This window comes from Neodiprion pinetum, chromosome 3 (genome assembly GCF_021155775.2).
Source record: "Neodiprion pinetum isolate iyNeoPine1 chromosome 3, iyNeoPine1.2, whole genome shotgun sequence".
NCBI classification, from domain to species: Eukaryota; Metazoa; Arthropoda; class Insecta; order Hymenoptera; family Diprionidae; genus Neodiprion; species Neodiprion pinetum.
Genome location: NC_060234.1, coordinates 30,542,756 through 30,563,820, shown reverse-complemented (window position 1 = coordinate 30,563,820; position 21,065 = coordinate 30,542,756). Strand labels below are relative to the sequence as shown.

General features: G+C 40.8%; 2 protein-coding genes across 5 annotated transcripts; one reads left to right on the top strand and one right to left on the bottom strand.

The window, feature by feature from the left end:
- Positions 1-1,063: 1,063 nt before the first annotated feature.
- Positions 1,064-6,418, top strand: LOC124215369 (trypsin-1). Of its 2 annotated transcripts, none has more exons than XM_046618695.2 (7): positions 1,064-1,430; positions 3,070-3,274; positions 3,581-3,743; positions 3,924-4,135; positions 4,319-4,521; positions 5,108-5,162; positions 5,261-6,418. In XM_046618695.2, exons 1-7 carry the CDS (start codon positions 1,338-1,340, stop codon positions 5,386-5,388), a joined length of 1,059 nt encoding a protein of 352 aa, XP_046474651.1. In that variant the 5' UTR covers positions 1,064-1,337; the 3' UTR covers positions 5,389-6,418. The 2 variants fall into 2 exon arrangements, with proteins under 2 accessions (XP_046474651.1, XP_046474652.1); XM_046618696.2 differs by having other exon boundaries at positions 1,065-1,430; positions 3,085-3,274.
- On the bottom strand, positions 6,396-19,306 carry LOC124215366 (soluble guanylate cyclase 89Da). 3 transcript variants are annotated; one of them, XM_046618689.2, is made up of 13 exons: positions 18,994-19,306; positions 12,766-12,965; positions 10,634-10,827; positions 10,359-10,492; positions 9,200-9,436; positions 8,782-8,996; positions 8,570-8,677; positions 8,303-8,471; positions 8,082-8,225; positions 7,789-7,942; positions 7,596-7,705; positions 7,056-7,145; positions 6,396-6,981 (listed from the first exon to the last, which is right to left on the bottom strand). In XM_046618689.2, the coding sequence occupies exons 1-13, from the start codon at positions 19,033-19,035 to the stop codon at positions 6,874-6,876; spliced, it is 1,905 nt and encodes a 634-aa protein (XP_046474645.1). In that variant the 5' UTR covers positions 19,036-19,306; the 3' UTR covers positions 6,396-6,873. The 3 variants fall into 3 exon arrangements, with proteins under 3 accessions (XP_046474645.1, XP_046474647.1, XP_046474646.1); XM_046618691.2 differs by lacking the exon at positions 18,994-19,306 and adding an exon at positions 18,366-18,839; XM_046618690.1 differs by lacking the exon at positions 18,994-19,306 and adding an exon at positions 14,237-14,292.
- Between the last annotated feature and the right edge of the window lie 1,759 nt (positions 19,307-21,065).

Sequence of the window (21,065 nt, the reverse complement as noted above, 5' to 3'; positions counted from 1 at the left end):
ACGGAATAAAAATATTGAAGACTGAAACTACGGGGTAAACATTGATAGATAGTGATACAATAATTGCCAGATAGGTAGGTGCACGGTAAAGCTCAGATCGTCAAAATCACTAATTAAAAATGTCAGCCATATTACGGGTTTGGACTTTCTTCAACCGAGTTCACGTCTATAAATTTATTGCTGAATTTAAAGATCTTCATGACCTTGCAGTTTTACTATCTTCTCTGGAATAAGCTTGGTCATATACATGGTGATCATGATAACAGTTTCTAATGGTAACAGTTTTTTTTAACAATTATGAACGACCACGAATCTAAGATCTCGCAGTGAGATAAATTAATTTGATTAATTTTCAACTCCCACCGGGAATGCGTTGTAGAAAATGTCTGTAACCCATAAATTGTTGTTAGATATCTATAAACGAATGCCAATTTTGAGGATGCAAATTATACAGGTTTTTTTTGTATGTATGTGTGTGAAGTTATATCTATCATTGTCCTAGATTTTTGATTAACCAACTCTTGATTTCACGGAACTCTGTATTATGATATATTCCAAAGAGTCGGTCATATTTAATTGCTGGATTTTTATGTTTCAATTGGGCTCGATTTCGCAACTAAACGGTTAATAATCAGGAGAATTTAAGGACTTTGCGTTTTCTAATTCAGTAATCAATTTTCAAGGTTTCTGATGTTTTTTTCCGTTACATTTACTGACCGTGAAGCTTTCTCGGCTGTTTCTCAGTATTCTCCTCCGTATCCGGTGTTCGTACTTGTAAATAAATCGAAAGCACAAGCAAACTCAATTTTATCAATAAAAAATAACGGAATAAACAAATGGAAATAGTTGTGCAGTAAACTGATTTCGAAGTTATATAAGCTCCGAATTAATGCTCGTATTATAAATTTCGGATGGCAGCGTTGTGGATAAGTTAGTTCACTGCAGAAAGCCCGTTTAGTCGCCAAACCGGACAAGCTTTCTCTGGTTAGGATCTTGGCACTAACAAGGTCAGCGATTTTTTCTGCATTACTTCGCATCAATAACGAACGCAGCTTCAGTACAACTCGGCAGGTATCTCCTAGCAGCAGCGCGTTGATAGACGAAACTTTGACCGATAATTCTTCCCGTTGAGATTTCGCGAGAGTATTTACGTTGAATTAACATATTGGCCGGGCATGAATTTTCACCGGTCATTCCCGCCAGTCGAGTATTTCGTATAAATAAAGATGTAGCACGGAATTAAAGCCTGTGTGAAAGTGCCCGCGGCCTCAGTAGCAAGTGAGGTATAGAATCAAATTGATTTCAACGTCTTGTCGTCTAGTGCCTTCCGAATAGCCATGGTGAGGAGTTCGACCATCGTCCGTAACGCGGGGACCTTATTATGTCTGATTGCCGTGACCCTGGCCCCCAATATTCTTGCGGACAACCAGGTATCTCAATGAATATTCAGTTATTGCTTCTCTGCTTTTGCTTCGACTCTCTTAGTACTCCTCTATCGCCACTATCAGCAATAAAGTGCGTCGATACCGCAATCTATAACTCCCTAATAACATGTTACCGTCGAATTAACCGGGTCTTCAAATCGAAGGCTGTTACCCGGTTGACTGCTGGACGATCAATTCCACGAACAAACGGCTCCGGTCATGCTTGTTTCCTTGACCTATTACCAGCTTTCTGATTCATTGTTTGCCATAAATCTCAGGATATCCGTTAGGGTTAGGAAATTTAACAATTGACAATTGGGTTGATTCAATAAAGTGCAGCTTACCGCAGTTTTTATGCTACTCGTTTGCAGTAGAACATTGTAATATTAACCTCCAAAAATCAGATACGTTCCAATTCAACACGTGTAATCTTTAGATGTATTTTTGTCTTTTTGTACCGCTCCGTAAAGTACCGTAAAGTAGTCAAGTTTTTTCTTGAAGGGTTTAATCCTTAGGCATGGAGAAAACATTCTGTCAAGCAGAATATTATGAAAGTTTTCTATTCATTCAAAAAATGTCACGCGATCCCGCATGCAAGGTTCACGTAAGACGGGAATTCAAGGTTGAACCTACGTATAGGATAATTGTCCAAATCACAAATCATCAGCGTAATTGAATTTACGTTTTACCCCTCCGGGCATTGAATAATTACATAAACTTTCGCCTCGATTACTGTGGAACAAATCAAATTACCGGAAGGTGAAAGAAAGAATAATATCCGGGAGGATTGTTAAGCGAGCTTGCGGTCTTCGCGCGGTTGGTTCCAGCTCTTTTAAATTGCATTCAGGTCGTTCACTGCAATTACGAAAGAAACGATGAAATTTGTGTCGGAGGAGGTGTAATAGCTCTGGAAACTCGTCGATCCGATCTCTATCATTATCCACCAGTTGCTGGGTCAGTTCGCGCACTGTGTTTGGTCCGTAGGGCACTATCTCAAACATCGTTTAGTAACGTCTTTGTTAATGTCACATACGTATTTATGAAATGCGCCGATACTTGTTCAGAGCATGGGCGAGACTTCCTTAACATAAATTCAAGTCAAGTCATCCGGCTTTCATTTTGTCGCGGTGTTAGGTTGCGCACAACAAGATAAGCAGCATTCGTGAAAACAACTGGACGCGTGATCAGTCTTTGAACGAGTGTTTCAGGTTGCCTATTATGTACTACCTACTTAGCACAGCAACGCCGCTCTGATACACATGTCACGACGTACATATCATGGCGAAAGAGGCTAGAGGTTCGTGAGATTGTTATGCGTCGCTCGTGTTCATCGTCCCATCTGTAATTCCGACGCCTCTCTCCTTTCTTACTGTCTGTTCTACTTGTCAGCGTTGCTTATATCGTGTGTTTCATGCTGATGATTTAGTTTCATAATGAAAGGAAGCAAAGGTCCTTTCATCTATGGTGAACACCGACGTTAAAACAATGAAATGTACTAAGTCTTGAAAAGGCTATGTTCAAAATTTGGGTCTTAGTAATGAATTTTATAAAATTGATGATGCACGTGGCGTATCTACCCTGCAAGTGTTATCGCGCACATATGTAACCCTCGCCCACGTGTATTGAGGACCGCTAATTTGCATAGGATTTCAATCAACAGTCGCATCCTTTGATCACGGAAGGTTCGAAGCTGGTGAATTCAACTGGTGCTAATCCGAACAACCAGCAATTTGACAAGGGACTCTGGGAATGGGTTACTTCGATCTTCAACAAACCCAGTCAGAATCCGATCCCAACCGCTCCCCCAATCGTTGAGCCAGTTGCACCACCGGAAAATTGTCCAGCTTGCAGTGAGTACGAGAAAATTTTCGATTCAATCCATTTCCGGTGTTCTCCAGTGGTCTACACGTGAGTGCCTGTAGTCAGATTCGTCAGTAGCTAAAAAATGCCCATAGCAGCGTCAGAGTTTCAACTGCATGTAAAACATATCCAGGTATGATCAAAATTTTCGGCTTTTGTCAAAATCAAACTGCGGGTGTCAGTTTGTCGATAATGTCAGGTACTCGGTCAGCTCACCGTTGACTCGATTAAGGAACCACGGGTTGTCGCCCTCCATTCTCTTGGCTGAATTCATTTAATTGACTTCGATTCAACAGAGTGCGGATTGACGAATAAACATAATAGGATCGTCGGTGGAATGGAAACTCAGGAGAATCAGTATCCGTGGATGGTGGAGCTCCTTTACAACGGGAGATTTTATTGCGGGGGATCATGCATCAACTCTCGCTTCGCCGTGACCGCAGCTCACTGTGTTCAGGGGTGAGTGGATCCCATCTATACTCATTGCTCCACGTACCTAATCTTACCCCATTGGCGAACCTCTGATTCTTATTGATGCGCATCTAGAGGAGGTTGATACCGCGACGAGAGGCAATAATGCTCTTTTGCAGGAGCGGCTCCCCGCAACTGCCGAATCTCACCTATCCTGTTTAATTCCAGATTTGATAAGACTCGAATAAGAGTGAGGATTCTCGTGCACGCGTTAAACTCTTCCCTATCACAGGGTAAAATCAAAGAGTACGGAGTGGAACGAATAATCAAGCATTCCGGATACTCCCCCTTCAACTACAACAACGATATTGCTTTACTGAAATTAGACGGGCCCATCAAGTTTGACGATTCAATGAGACCGGTTTGCTTACCGGAGTTACGTGAGTTTTCAAAGCTACCTTTTATTTCTTGAATTGAACTCGCAATGTAAGACGGAAAGTTAGTGAACTCGTTATTATGATCGATCACGGAGACGTGATTGAAGATGACCTCTGAACGTCGTTAGGCCAATTTGCATATCTTGTTGTACGACGTGTAGGCGTAATTTGATGATTTTGCAACAGACAAGACTTTTAGCGGAGAAAAAGGGATCGTTACCGGATGGGGGGCGACGTCGGAATCCGGACCGATATCCAATAAGCTTCAGGAGTTGATGGTGCCGATCCTGAGCAACGTTGAATGCAAGGCTTCTAAGTACCCTTCGCAGCGAATAACGGACAACATGTTGTGCGCCGGCTACCCAGAAGGAGGCAAAGACTCGTGCCAGGTAATTTTGGCAGCTGAAAATGATGGCTTGCTTTCGCCTTTACCCCAAATTGTCCGGCGTTCTACCTCTGATAAATAACACGAAATTATTTTCGAGGTAGTTCAGGTTATTTCAATTATCATTAACGACAAAGGGTGCGGTGAATATGACGGTTTCAGATTTAGATATTACTTACGTTTCCGCGAATCTTTGTATCATCTACGTTCGAAATGAAGTTACTACCAAAGAAAATTTAAAAAATTGTTTCTGCTGCAGAAATGTTTTTGACAACTCTACAAGTTCAATCACGTGTTAATGATGATTTTTTTTCATCCCAATGCTAACTATTAGTTCATACCGTAACTAGGAATGTTACAGAAAAAAATCTGTCACCTTGCCTAAAACCATTTTTATCATTGTTGCTTGACCTCTTTATCGATAGTATTGGCATTATTAGAGACTTTGTTGAAAACGGGATATTGAGGGGTAGGTTTAAGAATTACCGCAAGAGTTCACGTACGAACAACAAATTGTCGCGGGTTCAGGTTAGCTTTCAACAGACGAACGGTTTCCCCATTTATTAATATAACTTAATTTTTGTTAAAAGGGTGACAGTGGAGGTCCTCTCCACGTAGTCAACGATTCGGTTCACAGCATTGTCGGTAAGTTCGATAATTCCATTGGACGTTACCATAAACACTCGTGTTTACGAATGTGGTATTTCTGCTCATCGCACATGTTTCTACCCGTGATATTTTAGGAATTGTATCTTGGGGCGAGGGATGTGCCCAGGCAAATTACCCTGGAGTTTATACAAGGGTAAACCGTTACGTAACTTGGATACAGCACAACACACTGGATGGTTGCTATTGTTCGAAACACGACTGATATCGCCAGGAGTATATAAATACCGAGTACACATATATACGTATGAATAGTGATGGATTCAAGAGAAGCAATTCACGACGTATATAGTCCACGCAAATTTGCTGGTGCTGATAATACTGATTCTCAAACTCATTGTCAGTATTCTTTGAGATACCTGAACTATTTGTTCACGTTAACAGCACGCGAAAATCGATGAAAATCCAACGCAACTCTCATTCGATGCCTCTTATCATTGAGTTTAATTTTAAGTGTTGAGAGAATTAAAGGAAAAGTGTTACAGCCGTTATACTGTCCACTTGAAAATCGCGAAAAGCATATCACCTTCAACATTTTACTGATTTGTTTGTTATTCTTGATCACCTTTTTTTCATTTCGGTTATCCTATACTCATTATGAATGTCGATACTCTTGGGCTTGATTAATTGAGTTATAGCTGAGAGACCTGAGAATACTTGAAATTGGCAAAAGGTGCAATTTGCACGTAACTGTATACGTACTCTGATACAGTTCTGCGAGAATCGGGTCAGACGTGTGAAGGCAAAATTTGATTTTTAAAACGGAATACACAAGGAAAAGACTCCAGCGGAAATCAAAATATTGAAAAAGGTGAACGTTTGTATTACGGAAACCATTTCTGACCGTGAGTATTTGTTAATATTCCATACCGCGTGTATTTCTGTCGAAATTGTAGGAGTCTGAAAAAAGAAAAGTGCTATATAATTTGCCGCTATTGTAAGTCGTGCACTTATGATTACATTTTACCTCTTTCACTGAACATGAATTGTGAAACGGTGGTTATCGTCACTCGTGAAAATCCATGCAGACTCAGCGTTTCTCGAGTTCAGTTCTTTCAGCAAATTGTAATGTCATTAAATTCGTGGAGCGCTAGCGGCGCCAAGTCTAGGGCGAAAGACCTGATCGTTAAGTGTACATAGTAATGTAATCTAGTCAATTAAGCTTCGCACAACATGTTATTCAAATATAATGTAATTATTTTTATTTAAACAAATATAAACTATTTATTTTGGTATCTGTCGATCCATTTCACGTAAATTAAATTTCATGTGTCGTTACACTATTTTCTATTTTTCCTCATAATTGGTCCGAAAATAACTAACGTATTTAATTATCAAGTCATGCACTCGCATCGATATTATTACTTTTTGTAGCTGATTCAGTCAACCTAAACATCACGTGGATAATCGAAAATCTTGTTGCATTAAAATAAAGTCATTATTTAAAATATGTACAGTAAGTTACAATCATTTCTTCATTTATATATTTTGGTATAGTGAATGCGTTTTGCTGGCGTTCTGCAACGGAACCGTGTCGTTACGTTTTTTCCGCGCAATCGACCCTCAAGGAAAATCTGAGGATAGAAACGAAGTACCGAGTCTGTAAGTTGAAACAAATTTAAGGTTTCCAAATTACGTAACATTTTAAAGGCGATGACTGCAAATCGGTGATGGACCACGCCGTCTTCTCTCATACACTAGTGACTAGAACGCCACCAGGATTGTGCAAGTCTTCGTCATTCGAATCCGACGTCGCTTCATTTTCGTACAACCAGAAAGTCTCCATGTCACCTTTGCCCTGAGAAAGAGTTTCGAAGGAAAAATTGGCTACGGTTCTTTCACATTTCGTTACACGATGAAATCAAAACTCACTTTGACCCATACGCTGCCTCGTGATTCTGTCCTGTAACGACCCGGTGGCAAAAGCTGCTTGGTGTCGGGTGAAATTTGCACTTTTCCCGGCTGCAAGCAGACGGTGTTTGATAAAAACTTTTAAATTGGGTATGCTGAGAAAAAAAAATTGCCACTGCACGAGGGATTCAGACGAGAATAACGTTATAACCCGTTAGCTTGGGTTCTGCAGTTTTCCTATAATGTCGTTCAAACTTTTTTCATCAGAGTTTCGCGTCGATCGCTGCAATTCACGGTGAGTCAAAACTTCTACAAGGTGCAACGATAATAACTGTAATACAACAAGATTCTCTGAATCTCAGGGGGGATATTTTAGCCTGAACAGCTAGTCTACGTGAGGCGAAGTAGAAACTAGAGACGGTAAAAATAGAAAGTTAATGAACAACCTCACATGTAGCCTATAATTTAAAGGTCGTCATCAATTCGATAGACTTCCAAGGAGTAACAAAGTTTCCTCTAATCAATGCGAACCAGATCGTTAGTGTGAAAACTTCAACTCACCTGACTAGTTGTCTGCATTCTTGACGCCGTGTTGACCGTGTCCCCGAAGAAGCAATATCGCGGTACTTTGATCCCTACGACTCCACCGACGGCTGGACCCGAATGAATACCTGCAGACCCGACGAGATAATCAGATCAGACTAATCGAATTCCACTTCGCGGGGTGCACGTAACAGTTCAAGGAATTACCGACCTATTCGAATCTGAATATCGAGACCGGATGGAAGCTTCAGCGAACGAACGTGGGTTATAAGCTGGAGCGAGACATCTGCGATATGTTTGGCATGGTGTTCCGTTTTGTCTGGAGCCCCACTCGCCGCCATGTAAACGCGGCCCACGGTTTCTACCTGTTGCCAATTCATAATTTACGATCGCGTGGGTTCGTTTATCATGAATTTCGACGTTGAACGGTCAAGATCTGACTTGATAGATGGAAAATTTAATATCCAAAAATTTTCATTTTTTTCCAAAGGGTTAAAATTGTACCTTGTATACGTTAAAATTGTCCATCAATGAGTCAAAACAGGAGAAGACTGCGTTCATGGAGGAGACGATATCCATGGCTCCTTCAATAGTGGAATAATCAAAGTCGCAGAGTTCGCAGAATAAAACGGTTATCGAGTCAAAAGTCTGTAATAACATGAGTTACTCGTAATATTATCAGCCAAATGATGGTTGGCGACAGCGATAACGATTGACGGTTATACCTCACAGGTGCTAAGTGGAGATTCACCGGCTCTTAGTCGATCGGCAACCGTTTGAGGTATCATGGAATAGAGCAGTTCGTCACTTTTATTTTTCCAACGATCTAAGAGCGTGTAACTGTTCTTCAATTCCTCAGATCTCTGCTCCGCTCTTTCGAACATCATTTCTAATCTGAAGGCAATCGATGTTAGCTGCAGGGACTCGGCTCAAAAAAAGGGAGGAAGAGTTCAAAATCTAAATTCACTTTAGTTTTGAAAATTATCGCTTACCTTCCGCAGTGTTGCCACCCATTAAAAACCATTTCTCTACTCATTCCGTGAGGATTTAGGTCATTGAGGAATAATCCCATGTTAGGTAATTCGTCCAAGCTGTTGATCCTGCACAGATAACGAATTGAACTCGGTTCATAAATCACATTTTCAGTGGCTTTTAAAATCGGTAAAAAAAAAAAAAAATAAATAAAAAATAGACAAATCATTACAGCGGACTACAGAGGAAAATGATGGCCTTGATTTCTTCGATGTATCTCATTTGTCCCTTGAGAAGTATGCTGCGTGCTCCCTGACTGCCTCTTCGATCCAAACCACTGCTGGTGCTCGGTGTTTCGCTCGGCGTGGTCGAGACGGGGCCCTTGAATTGATTCTCAGCCGATCGAATCAGTTCCAACTCGAACAAAACCCATCGGAGATTAATCACCTACGGGAAAACAATCTCGTTGACACCTCGCTGTTTGGTTAATCTTACGAACACAGCGTTTATCGATGTGGCGAGACTCCCGAGGCAGGACACCTACTCGTCGTGGTGAAAAGGCTCGGGAAACAGATTCGAAAAATGGTCGAGTATCGTCCGGTAATTGTTCGTCAAGGTCTGGTTCAACGAGAAATAGCGTTGAGACTCACGTTTGCCCAGCTGAAAGCGATGCCCTTTGGCCTCCTCAGCTTGAAGAGTTCCGTAACTGGCTTGTTGAGCGCACTGCTATTGCCACCCCAAACCTGTAGAAGCTTTTCCCCGGCGCCTATTATGCACATGTCTTTGTTCAGAAGAACTCCGAAAGGGAAGAGACGAAGAAGTACCATGCAGGGAACTGATGGGAGCTGCCGGGTCATTGGTACTTTCTTTTTCTGTCTAGATGCTATCTGCAGTGCGAATTGAAATTCTTGTTCTTCATAACGAATTGAGATTAGTTCATTGTCAGAAATTTCTGCCTGAGCTTAAAAGCTTCTTGCTGTACAGCCGCTGACGACAATTCAGTTTAAGTAGGTATACGTATAATGTCGGCACGCGTATGGCTTGAACGAAGCATACTTAAATTGTAATTAAAGTTAAAGGTCACATTTTCGATATGTGAAACCCAGCGGTTAATTGCAAATACACTGGGTACAGAATAATAGCTGCTTTGCTTTTTCCTCTTATTTAAATACTCTGTGAAACTATCCGGACAGGCAAAAATGTATTGAGTGGATTTTCTATCGTTACGTATGGTAGAAATTTTGCACAAGTTTTGCCGCCGAATTGCAGAGTGGATATTAAATATGATTGAATAACTGGGTGAACAAACCACCGGGTTCCACGTAAATTTGATTGAATCGATCACATAGAATATCGATTTAAATATATATAAGATAGGTAAATGTTTACGCCGCGTCAAATTTTCCTCTCGTCATCCTGCCGTGGGTAAACGATTTCCGAGAGTGATTCACCACATTGGTTTTCAACGCGTTAGACATGGCAGATATTTCCTTGCTTGTACGCAGCAACTCGTGAAAAGCGCTTTAGTTTTTCATCTCACCACCTGCAATACCGTGAACTTTCGACGGGCGGGTAATAAAAGTTCTCCCGCTGTAATTTGACAGGCATTGAATTTACCGGTGGAAAAGATAAACAAGAGAAACGTGATCATACTGCTTTTTAATTGTGAGCTTTGCGAGTTCTCGGTTCGATTCTTCCCGGATTCTCGATAGATCTTTAATTTGAATTCCTTTTCGCACGCCGCCAGCTAATTCCGAATTTCAAAGAGATCAGGCACCATATTTCGATGACGGAGGTTAGAAGACTTACGTATTCTCGATTGTCGAAGTCGATGCGAAATTTGACGAGGACATTGCGAGATCCTGGTACCGTGGTCGAGGTCTCGAGGACCTTTATGTCAAGCTTCATTTTATAGATGTCTTCCGCTATCTGAAACAACTGACCTGCCGGGATCCGACTGTTGATTCATTACGTCAGAATCGGGAATCGGGGTGAAATCGAGGTATAAGGATGATAGTTGGCAAGCGTGCAAGCTACCCGACAAAAGGTGATCCAAAAAAAAAAGATCGGGAAAATAGCCTTACCCATGAAATAGTGGGTGAATCCTTGTCGGGTACTTCTGTAAACGAGAACAACACCCTCGGGATCTTCCTGAGTGATGTACATAGAGGGACTCTTCATCTTCGGGTAGGTAAATCGCATCTGCATGTGTATGTTATCCACGCTCTGTAGGAAGTCGCAAAAGTATCTACCTGTCGCCTTTATCGTGCAGTCATACCTGCAGCGAATCAAAGGAAGGAATATTCTAAATAAAAAAGAAATCACTTTCACCGGATGCAAATTTAGCATGTAAAGACGACGAGCGAGAACTCTAAATAAAACCACGGGTAAATATTTTCAAACGAAATGTTTAGTCACAGGCATATTATATGAAGCACTTCACTGCTTTGTATTCATTCAAGCGCAATCTGTCGGAGACGTGACTCTAGTTTTGACTAAATTTGACAGTGTACACAATCCTCTGTACACGTCAAGTTCAACTCCCAATTTCTAATCTCTAGTAATAACAATTGCAGCTGCGTACATAATAACAAATTCACTGTGAACCTGTCTGTTAACAGGGAAATTTCGCAATTTCAAATAACGTGCAGTTTCTTTTCAAACTTTAGATTCAAGGTGCTAAAAATGTGCGGAAGCGTTCGATTAACACGAGATTTTGAGCTAGAGGGTCGTCCTGACTTTTTTTTTCTTCTTATAAAACTTGGTACAAAAATAAATGCCGGAAGTAGTGCAGGGAATGTGAGCAATGTGTCATATGAATCTTACGCTTGCTGTACCAGTTAGGCACCCTCCGTTGATTGGCACCCCCGAGACCCGAGACGTGACTAACTTACGTAATACTCCTCTTTCAAAATAATTCGTTATTTCCTTCGTCGGGTATTTTTTACCCTCCCCTTCGCGTTACTTGAGGAAATAAACACGAATACCAAATAATTTTTTTCTTCAAGCAGCTCCACAATCTTGTTTTTCCGATTCTACGAATATCGGCAGTGAATCGGTACATGTATACTTATATTTATTTCAAAAGAACAGAGTAACATTCGTTTCATGAAAGCCAAATGAAAATTGAACCCCAAAAATAGTGATGATTTAAGATGAAAATTTAAATCCTCATATTTGTCTGTTCTTGGACTTATTGATTGACATTTTTTCCATCTGTGGTCTGTGACGTAGAAGTTTAAGACTAAATTAAGCCCGTCAATGTTTTAATTAGTTTGCTGGTGTAATTAAGCATTAGGATCGACACGGGGGACTATCCAATGGAACATCGAGTAATTGGATATCCTCTCGAGTAATTACATATCAATTAATTGTTATCGATCCAAACACTATACCACGCACTTGTAGTCTATTCAACATAGTCATAGGCTCCCGAACTACGAGCAATCTAAGGTTTTCATTGGTCTCAGAGATAAGTCAGCCGTAATAATGATTTATCGTCACCGATAATTCAGGTAGTTTTTCAAGTAGCATCCGTCGCGCTTCGGACCATTCGAATGACTTCCCATTCATTATTGCTAAGTCAAGTAAACGATGTCTCGATGATGGATGGTGTTTATTCAAGCGAGGACAAGGGCGATAATAATTTCAAATAAAACAGTATATACAATGTGCGTACAGAATTTGTTGCTATTCGTCAAATCGAATAGGAAATCGTTTGTAAAAGTGGGAACGAGGTGAGAGATTAATAGATTATAACTTGAAGAAATTTTCAGTGCGGGAAAATGCATGGGTACAGAATCTTCAATTGATATCTACGTTCTCGTACAGAATTGTTTCTCAGAAGCTGAGATTTATTTTCACCGAATCACGAAATTTCCAATACTCTATTCGTCGGAATAGCAATAACACGCTCAATCGGACATCCGCATTGTATTATGCCAAGTTGAAGTCCAGCATTTTCAAGATTGGGTGAAATTCAGATCTAACCGGCATTCTATCAAAGACTATGCTACACTTGTATTTTGTATCAGCTTGAAATCGATATAGAAGCATTCGCCTGACTGCCTCGTTTAACGTTTTCTGAAAAACGTATTTCCGTCCAATTAACTGTTCGATCTGTTTTTCGCATATCAGATTACTTCTCGAACGAAGAAGCACGTTCAGTAAAGGTGTTTCGAATTTTTTGATGTTCAATAGTTGTGCAATCACTTACCCGAGATTGCTGAAAAACCTGACGAAACATCTGCCAAAGAAGTTCATCACACTGTCGATGGACTGTCCAGTACATGTGGCCAAAGTTGCTGCCAGATCCGTCATCACGGTATCAGGATAAACCTGGCGAGTATTGAAAACAGAGTGTTTGATGCCCGCCGATTCGAGGATTTCGTTCCACACATCCTCGCCGTATTCCAACTGAAAAACGAATTTAAAGCTGAGCTTACATGATTGTACGTAAGAATTCTTTCAGTGCAATTGACGGTTCGCCGTAGTCACATGACTATATTTTCTTGTTCAACTCTAACAATAAGCCTTGCTTATGTCGCTATGCGGGATCTCTGGTTATATATTAATGGTGATGGAGTTTTCATACAGGCAGTGGGACTCTTGAATCCCAGGAGTCTTGTTTCATTTCAGCTCGTACTGGTGTACAGCAAGAAAGAAGAACTTACGGTGAGTTAAATTGGCTCGAGTCTTGGGAAAATTTGTTCTTACAACCTTGCGATGTAAGGAACGTATAAGACCTGTTTTAATTCGGCGAAGTGGTTTCACTTGGCAACAGGATTTTTCTATTTTGCAACTAAATCGTGTACAGGGGAAAAGAAGGAAATGATTTGAATAAGTCTAAAAAACTTTTTCTGAATTTATGAGGCAAAATATCCCGACTCGTATAACTAAATAAAAAAGAAAACAAATTTCAAATATTTACTTAATCGTTGAATCGAAAGAGGCAACGGATACAATCAGCAAATTTGTCGTCTACGAAGATCATAGTGGTTATAGATGCAAAATAGCCAAATTAAGCTTGTGAGTCACATTCTAATCCATGAATTTCGTATTGCATTGTATAAAGTATGAGTTGTGATAATGCTGCGCAATTATTCGCACTCAGTTCCGGAATTCCTTGTTCCCCGTTCAGTATAATTGAAAGGACGAATTCATTTCCACCCTGTTGGATCATTTAATTGCATGAAATGGATAGACGAAGTCATAACGACACCACGTTATAATTACAGCGCCAAATTGCTGAACTAGTGAAATTCATTAGTATCTCTCGACCGTATAAATTATGCCTCTTACAATAATTATCAAAGCTCGCACTTTTGATACTACACTAATTATTGGCTGCACTAGTAATGGACACATCATGGCTAAACGTTTCGCAAGCAATAGGTAACTAGCCGTGGTCACGAAACTATACCATCGTAAAAATAATTGATACGTTAATAACGGAGGAAAACGCGGAGGATACTTGTTACGACAACGGCAAACCGGCACGCAAATTTTCTATTCTCGTTCTTTACCTGAGACCATTCATTTTGCAAATGTACGAAGAACTCGACTGCAAAAATTATGAAATTATTCACCAATTAGGCATGACAGCCGTAAGAAATCGCAAGCATTAAACAGCAATCTAGTTAAATAAATTATTCCTTTCTTCATATGTCATGAAAGATTTACTGTACCATGCGAAATTTATTTTGCATCTGTACAATGATACGGTGCAAAATTGCGAAACACATATTGGCCAGATGGAAATGCGTATTCGTGATGTTGAAATATCGCTCGTCCTTTTCGGATGAATTTTGAATGAAAAATTCATTGTATTTTATAGCGCATGTTTCTTACAGTTTACACGCGCTTCTTTTGGTTGCATAATTTCCATATAAGTCTTCCAAGAACGATGTATGATACATCGTAGAATTTTTTCCAAGTTTATGCACGCTACTATTCGTACTAAATGAAGTTTTCCAGACAAGTCGTTACATTCTGTAAATTCATCTTCATGGCCGTTACAATAAATGTAGAAAACCACTATGCACGGTTTCGGTTCCGTAATTATAGGTTTTTCAGCGTTGAGGAAAAATATACTGTCAGCTATTTGAACGCAGGTGCATACTTATCGGGAACTCAGTCATGTGAGTAAATGTTTTCGATGGACGTTATTAACAGTATTTGTTAATAATTTGTATCGAACTTGACGCGACTATAACATCGTTGTTTGAAATATTATTGATTATACTTCAAGTCGTTTGTATCGTTGGCTTCGAACGAAGGGTAAAAAGGTAATAGACTGAGAAAATCTAAAAGGCAGCTGCGAACTTTAGCGGTTTTTGCTTGAAAAGTCCGCGGCTTCATTATTAAGGGTCTTTAAATTTTACTTCACGGTTTGTTAGGGAATTCGCTTCCATGTAACTTTTTTCTCCCTTAACGTACATCAATAACTCACACAGCTTGGTCATAAATTATCAAAATCTGTTCATTTTGTCGCCCCTTTTTCCACCTAAAACCGTCGTTTACATTGTTATCGCAGTTTGTTTTTTGCCTACGGCGTCGAATCAGTTGATTTCCACGAAATTTACTCCGCACGTCGACCACGCAAAAGCATGTAAGGAAGTAGTACCTACTTTCCATCTCAGATCTGTGAGCTATTCGAGAACATTCAACAGAAGGGGGTAAATCTTGCCGAAGTTCTCTCATAGGTTGTAGTTTTACGAGAATGTAAGATTCGATTATTATCCTCAGTGATGATAAAGTTTCAAAGAATACTAAAGATTTACGATCTTCTCATATAGTCCCCGTAATTTCGGTCATTTGGAAGCGGAAAACAAGTCTGCAGGATTGCCAAATTACAACGTATAATAATATCAGAAAAAGCATACCCCGAAGATGTTTCTTACAACTTTTACCGATTTTAGACTTAAAAAAAGGTGAACCAAAAATCAGACCGTTTTGTATTCAAACTGTTGTACTAACGTCTCACCGTTAAAGTTATTCAGGATTTAGTATAATATACCGGGTACACAGGTGTTCAATGCAAGCTTTACGAGATGGGAATACATTAGAGAGTACCAAATACTCTGAGGTTCGCGGACAAAGCCATGGGGGAAAACACCATCCTCACACCTGACTCGAAAATTTCACAGTATTTGGATCGATCACATTGATATAGGTATACGTGCCAATGTTTACGGAGAACGCTCCCTAGTTCTCAGGTGGATAGGTCAAATGGAAAAGGGAGTCGTTCCGTTTCTAACGATAAACGAAGTGGCACTTACACTCAGGGGCCATAGTCTTGAAATTTGTCCAGTTTTCCTAATAGTGTAAAAAGTTCAGCGATGACGAAAAAACAGCCGTATTGTCTGCCCGTTACTTGGGTTCAATTTGATACATTTGAGGGTTAGAGCTTTGGGGTTGAGTTCGGCACTTTCTTCGCTGCACGTACACTCCGGCCGTTGAAGAAGAGTGTCGCCGTATAGTGCTGTCGGTATTGGCCACCATTCGTCCATCTAATCAAACGAATGTATACACCAATATGAACACCGAAGCGTGCCTTTGGACTTATGGAAATGAATAATTATTCACACGTGATTGGAATTTGGTTCTATTTATAAACCTCGTGGACGTCAGCGTATCTATAATTGAGTAAGTACAGCCAGGATATGCGTCGCTTTAAAAGGAAGTATTTAATGTGTACGACCATCCGCATTCAGTGGCGGATTTTTAATGCGTGTGGCGGGCCATTTTGATTCGTTTGAACGTGACGATTGTTCGAAATTGCCCACTGATGATGATCAGTAATGTCTGCGCCTACGATGTGTAATATAAGTTGAGAAATGAAAAATTAATTGGCACACCGCGTCCCACTATTATTGTCAAGGTACCATTATCGTGTTGAGGAAAAACACAGTGGCGCAATTCTCCAGCACTTTCCGTTTTTTAACCCGATTGCACGGCGATCTGCGTACGGTTCATCGGTTAGAAATTTAGGGCTTTCGTTTTTGGGATTCTCGTAGCCATTCGTGACCAAGTCTAATACATTTAAATAAATTGCCCTAGCCGCAAGTGGTGCAAAAGTATTTACTCGGCTTCGATCATTGTAAGATTTCGTTTTGAAACAATCGAGTGGTGCAAAACTTCGTTTGATATTTACTGTAAAGTATAGTTTTGGGATCAGTTCAATAATTGAATGAATGTTTGGTGCTGAATGCAATTAAATCGCATTACATGTCTGACGCAAAAATGCCGCAGTGGGCACGTTATGGCAGTTTTACCCTGGTTAAAATCAATGAATTTAGGTAGGTCGAAGTTTGTAATTTACTTTGCTCTGACAAGTGAGGAACGAGAAGGCTCACTGATTCTTACCGTCTACTCTCCGACTGATACAATACTGGGGTAAGGTACATGGCTTTAAAATTGGATTCAACACTGATAATACACTCCTAAAATGGTTATAACCGTTCAAACTACTCCTGAAATTGATTTCAAATTCTCAAATACATTTTCGTAAGTATAAATCCACGTAGATAATACTCATTCCGAAGGTCTGTGAATTTCGATGTACTTTAGTTACGAAATACATTTTTTCTAGCGCATTGCTGCAGTGAATGGTTTCGTGAAATTTCACATTTCCTTCCCCTCTAGTTGAGCCGCTATTGCGACTTTATTGTGGATAAGTTTCGAAGCATTCAGGCGACATAAGCCGTAACAGGTGCGTAGGAGGAAAATCGTAAATTCGCAAATTAACGATGCAATCTAACGAATAGTATACCGGCTACAACGTCATGTGGTATAAATTGCTCACTGAATTTTATCTGACGTTGAAATATATCGTTGGATCACCTGCGTTGGCCATTGTCACGATTTTTACTTCTGCTTATAATGTGATTTATTTCACGAACACCCGATGTAACGCCCCTCACTGAGTCTTTTCCCTCGCCTGTATGATTTCGTTTTTCACTCTCCCTCGAAACAAACGAGACGTCGCAACCCTTGCTAAATGGAAATACGACTGTAGTTGGAGAAGCAGTAATTCAGAATATCAGTCCTCAGTGAAACAGTTCGGAAAGTCAATAGAACGAGAAATGGCGCTTCTTTTTCAATTTCGCAATTTGCATAAGAAACTCAAACTGCGATTGTACGTGTATTAGCATATCGACTTAATTAAACTCAAACTAGTACAAACTTGGAATTTATCTATTCACCAAGGTGATGTGACTAGTGGGACGTTTTTTAACCACGGATAGCGCAATATGTTATATAAATAACATTCGCGTTCGCTGGTGAGTTGAAATGAACAGTCGAGACTTGATACAATTTTAATACGTACAACTAGATTCAACGTGAAGGTGTCGCGGTAACAGGTTACTCGTGAAATTCTGCGTCCGCACATTTGATTGCAAAAAAAAAAACAAAAAATTGCAGAACTTTCATGTCGTTTAATGACAAATGTATTATTTGCTATCTAATATTTTGATATTCAGTGACTCAGCGCGCTTCAAATACGATGGACAGAAACACGTGGCTCAGGTATTCCGGGAGATGTGTATCGGGTCGAAACAAATTCAACGAAACGTATCATCAGATATTTAGTGTCACTCACTTTGTGTCGATACACAGTTTTCAAAACTCTAGATTCTTAAACAATGGTATCGATATACACGTGCTTGTGCGAGTTAGTTCGGCAGGTACGATAGCACGCAGATGCAATTGTTGCTACTCAACTTCCTCGCCTGAATAATCAAAGTTCGATCCGTCAGGACTGAAAAAGGGAAGAATACTATTAAGCTAGCAAATGGTACGTTGAATTCTTACGTATTTAAGCCAACATTGCTGCAGCGCGAGTCACCAATCTTATCGCGGAAGAAATGGTTTTAGGCGTTAATTTGTACCTCACAAGCACTCTAAGTTTGGTCGACTGTGTTTTTTAAATCCCAATTGGACCGAGACTGTTGGACGTCTGCATGGAAAAATCTTTATCTCTAGCGTTGCATTGAACGAATGCTTGTTGAGACTTCAGAGCTAATTTGGATCATTTTTCAAGTAATCGTGCAAGGTCAATCGGCGAGATCACCGTCTCTCATAATCTAAAAAAGATCAGCATTGTCAATACGATGATAGATTAATCGTCATTGTTCTATTCTCGTACAACACGAGGCATGCTCGAGTCTGGTGAAGCACCACGCGCCAAGATGTTCGTAATCGAGCGTACGGGAGAGTAAACTAATTGCCGCGAGCTCGTTCATCCTCGGTACGAAGCGACGACTCAAACATCGCGACGATAAATCATGAGTGGTTAACTCGGCACGCGAGTGCGTCCGAGGACCGACTGACGAAGAGAAACACGCACTCAGTCTTCGAGAAACCAAACGATAATAATACGATCCGTGTGGGAGGCTGTGCTCCGGTGTACAAGTGTCGGTGTATCAGTTGCGATACGAACCTGAACGAAGTGTTGAACGCTCTCCAAAAGCATTCCGTACATGTCTGATCGCCTGCGAGGCTTCGCTGTCCGACCAGGAAGAGGTTACACGATCCTTCGGAAGAACGTCACGATCAACGTGGAACGATCGACTGGCGATCACCCGGAACAGAAGGAGGCTCTCATCGGGCCGACGTGAAGGATGCGGACGCCGCCAGAACGCGTAACATCGCGAGAAAAGTGATCGAGACTTTGCGAGCAGTCTTGGTCAATGGACTGGCAACTGGTACCGGTATCGGTTCAGAGCCGTCGATTCGGACCGCCGAGAGGAGGGAGGTTCACGCGGCTCGGCGTCACGCGGAAGTTTGCTCTCGCCAAGGGTGATCCTTGCGCCCGGAGGGGGAGCGAACATCCACTCTAGATCCCGCTGTCTCCCTCGCCCCCGGGATCCGGGAGTCTGCGCGTTGACACCGTCACCGAACCGTCATGGAATCACTCGCGTGTCCTTGCAGGGGAAGGTGTAGGGGCGAACGGTGGTGGGACACGTCAATTCGAAGCCGCGAAATTTTCACGAGGCGTCTGGTGTTTGTGCCACATATGTGAATATCGGAAACCACTACTGTGTATGAACGCGGTATTGGCACCGTTCAAAGATATCTGCAAGCTATCGCCTCCCCGCCGTCATATCGCGTCGCGTACCCTTAGAAGAATACTTCGATATATTGAATTGAATCCAGTTCTTGAAAAATTGCGTTCTTAAGACGGAATTGTGTATCCTACCGATAGTTGTAGCTTTTCACGATATGAATTTTCAACCTGAACATTACCTGTAAATGTAATTGGTTGTCTGCTTCGATGGTATGTTCACTGACAATGAGTAAATATTGAGCAATCGTTATTTTACTGTTACTCGTGGCAAAATGTACCGTTGCGTTGATGATATTTTTTTTACAGAAATTGTTAATAACACGAGGAAGTATCGAAAAAGAAATGAATCATTTCGACACGAAACATGACTGTGCTTATAATCAGAAAATAGTTTTCGGCAGCATGATTGAAAATTTATACGGCATTTATTACATACATCACTTTTTTATGGTTTGAATATACAATATTACTTTAGTAGGTATAAAAATTACGCTGAGGTCTCCGCAAAAAAATTTGATTTTCCTGTCAACAGCAAGGGCGTATTCCTTTAATCTCGAAATATTGAGTCACTTTGAGAAACATGTGGATGTGCACATTGCGCACTGAAGCGTACTAAGCTTTTTTTCTACGCCGAATGTGCATTAGGTGACCCTTGAAGGCTTTTAAATCCAATTTTAAGCTGTTTTACATCATTCATCGTGCCTTTGAAGAAACGGCTCAATAGAATCGTGTGTCAAAATAATGCGAGGATGAAGTAGGCAAGGCGAATACCGAATTCTGAAACCCAATCTTCTTGACTTTTCCCGGACGTTTTCCAGACAATAGAAAATTCCCTGTCTCTTCTCTAACTTTCTAGTTTTTTAGAATCAGTATACACTCTGCCGGTACTGTTCAAGTGTAGAATATATGAGAAGTTTATTTACTCGTGAAATTTTTTCCATTAGTATGATAATATCGCCAAGACCACGAGAGGAATTCCGTGTTTCACGCAGCACAGGTGATCAGTCATTTTCCGGATTTTTTCAAGCCACTCGAGCGTTGCTGGAAGCATTTCAGCGTAAAAAGTCACCGCCAGTCGTTCCTGATTCACCCCCTCGCATAAAGACCAGGGTTGTGTTGATGGGGAGGTGCATTTGGAAGCCCCTTCCGAGTTTCTACCCCTCGTGACAGGCCCAAGGCGACATAAATCCGATCCGAAACTCAGCACTTGTATCGAGTCGTTAGAAAATCGAGGCTATCCCGAAGCAGTCTAGAATATATAACAATTACGTCCGTGCGATTTACTCCGCAAAACATAGTAAGGAGAATGTCATGATTCGTAAAAAAATACGCAGGGCATCTGTTCATAATTGCGAACTTCTGTCGAAATAAATTCAGTTTTACACTTACTGTTTGGTCAACTTACGTTCAATCTCACCATGCTTCTAGCACAAATCACACAATTC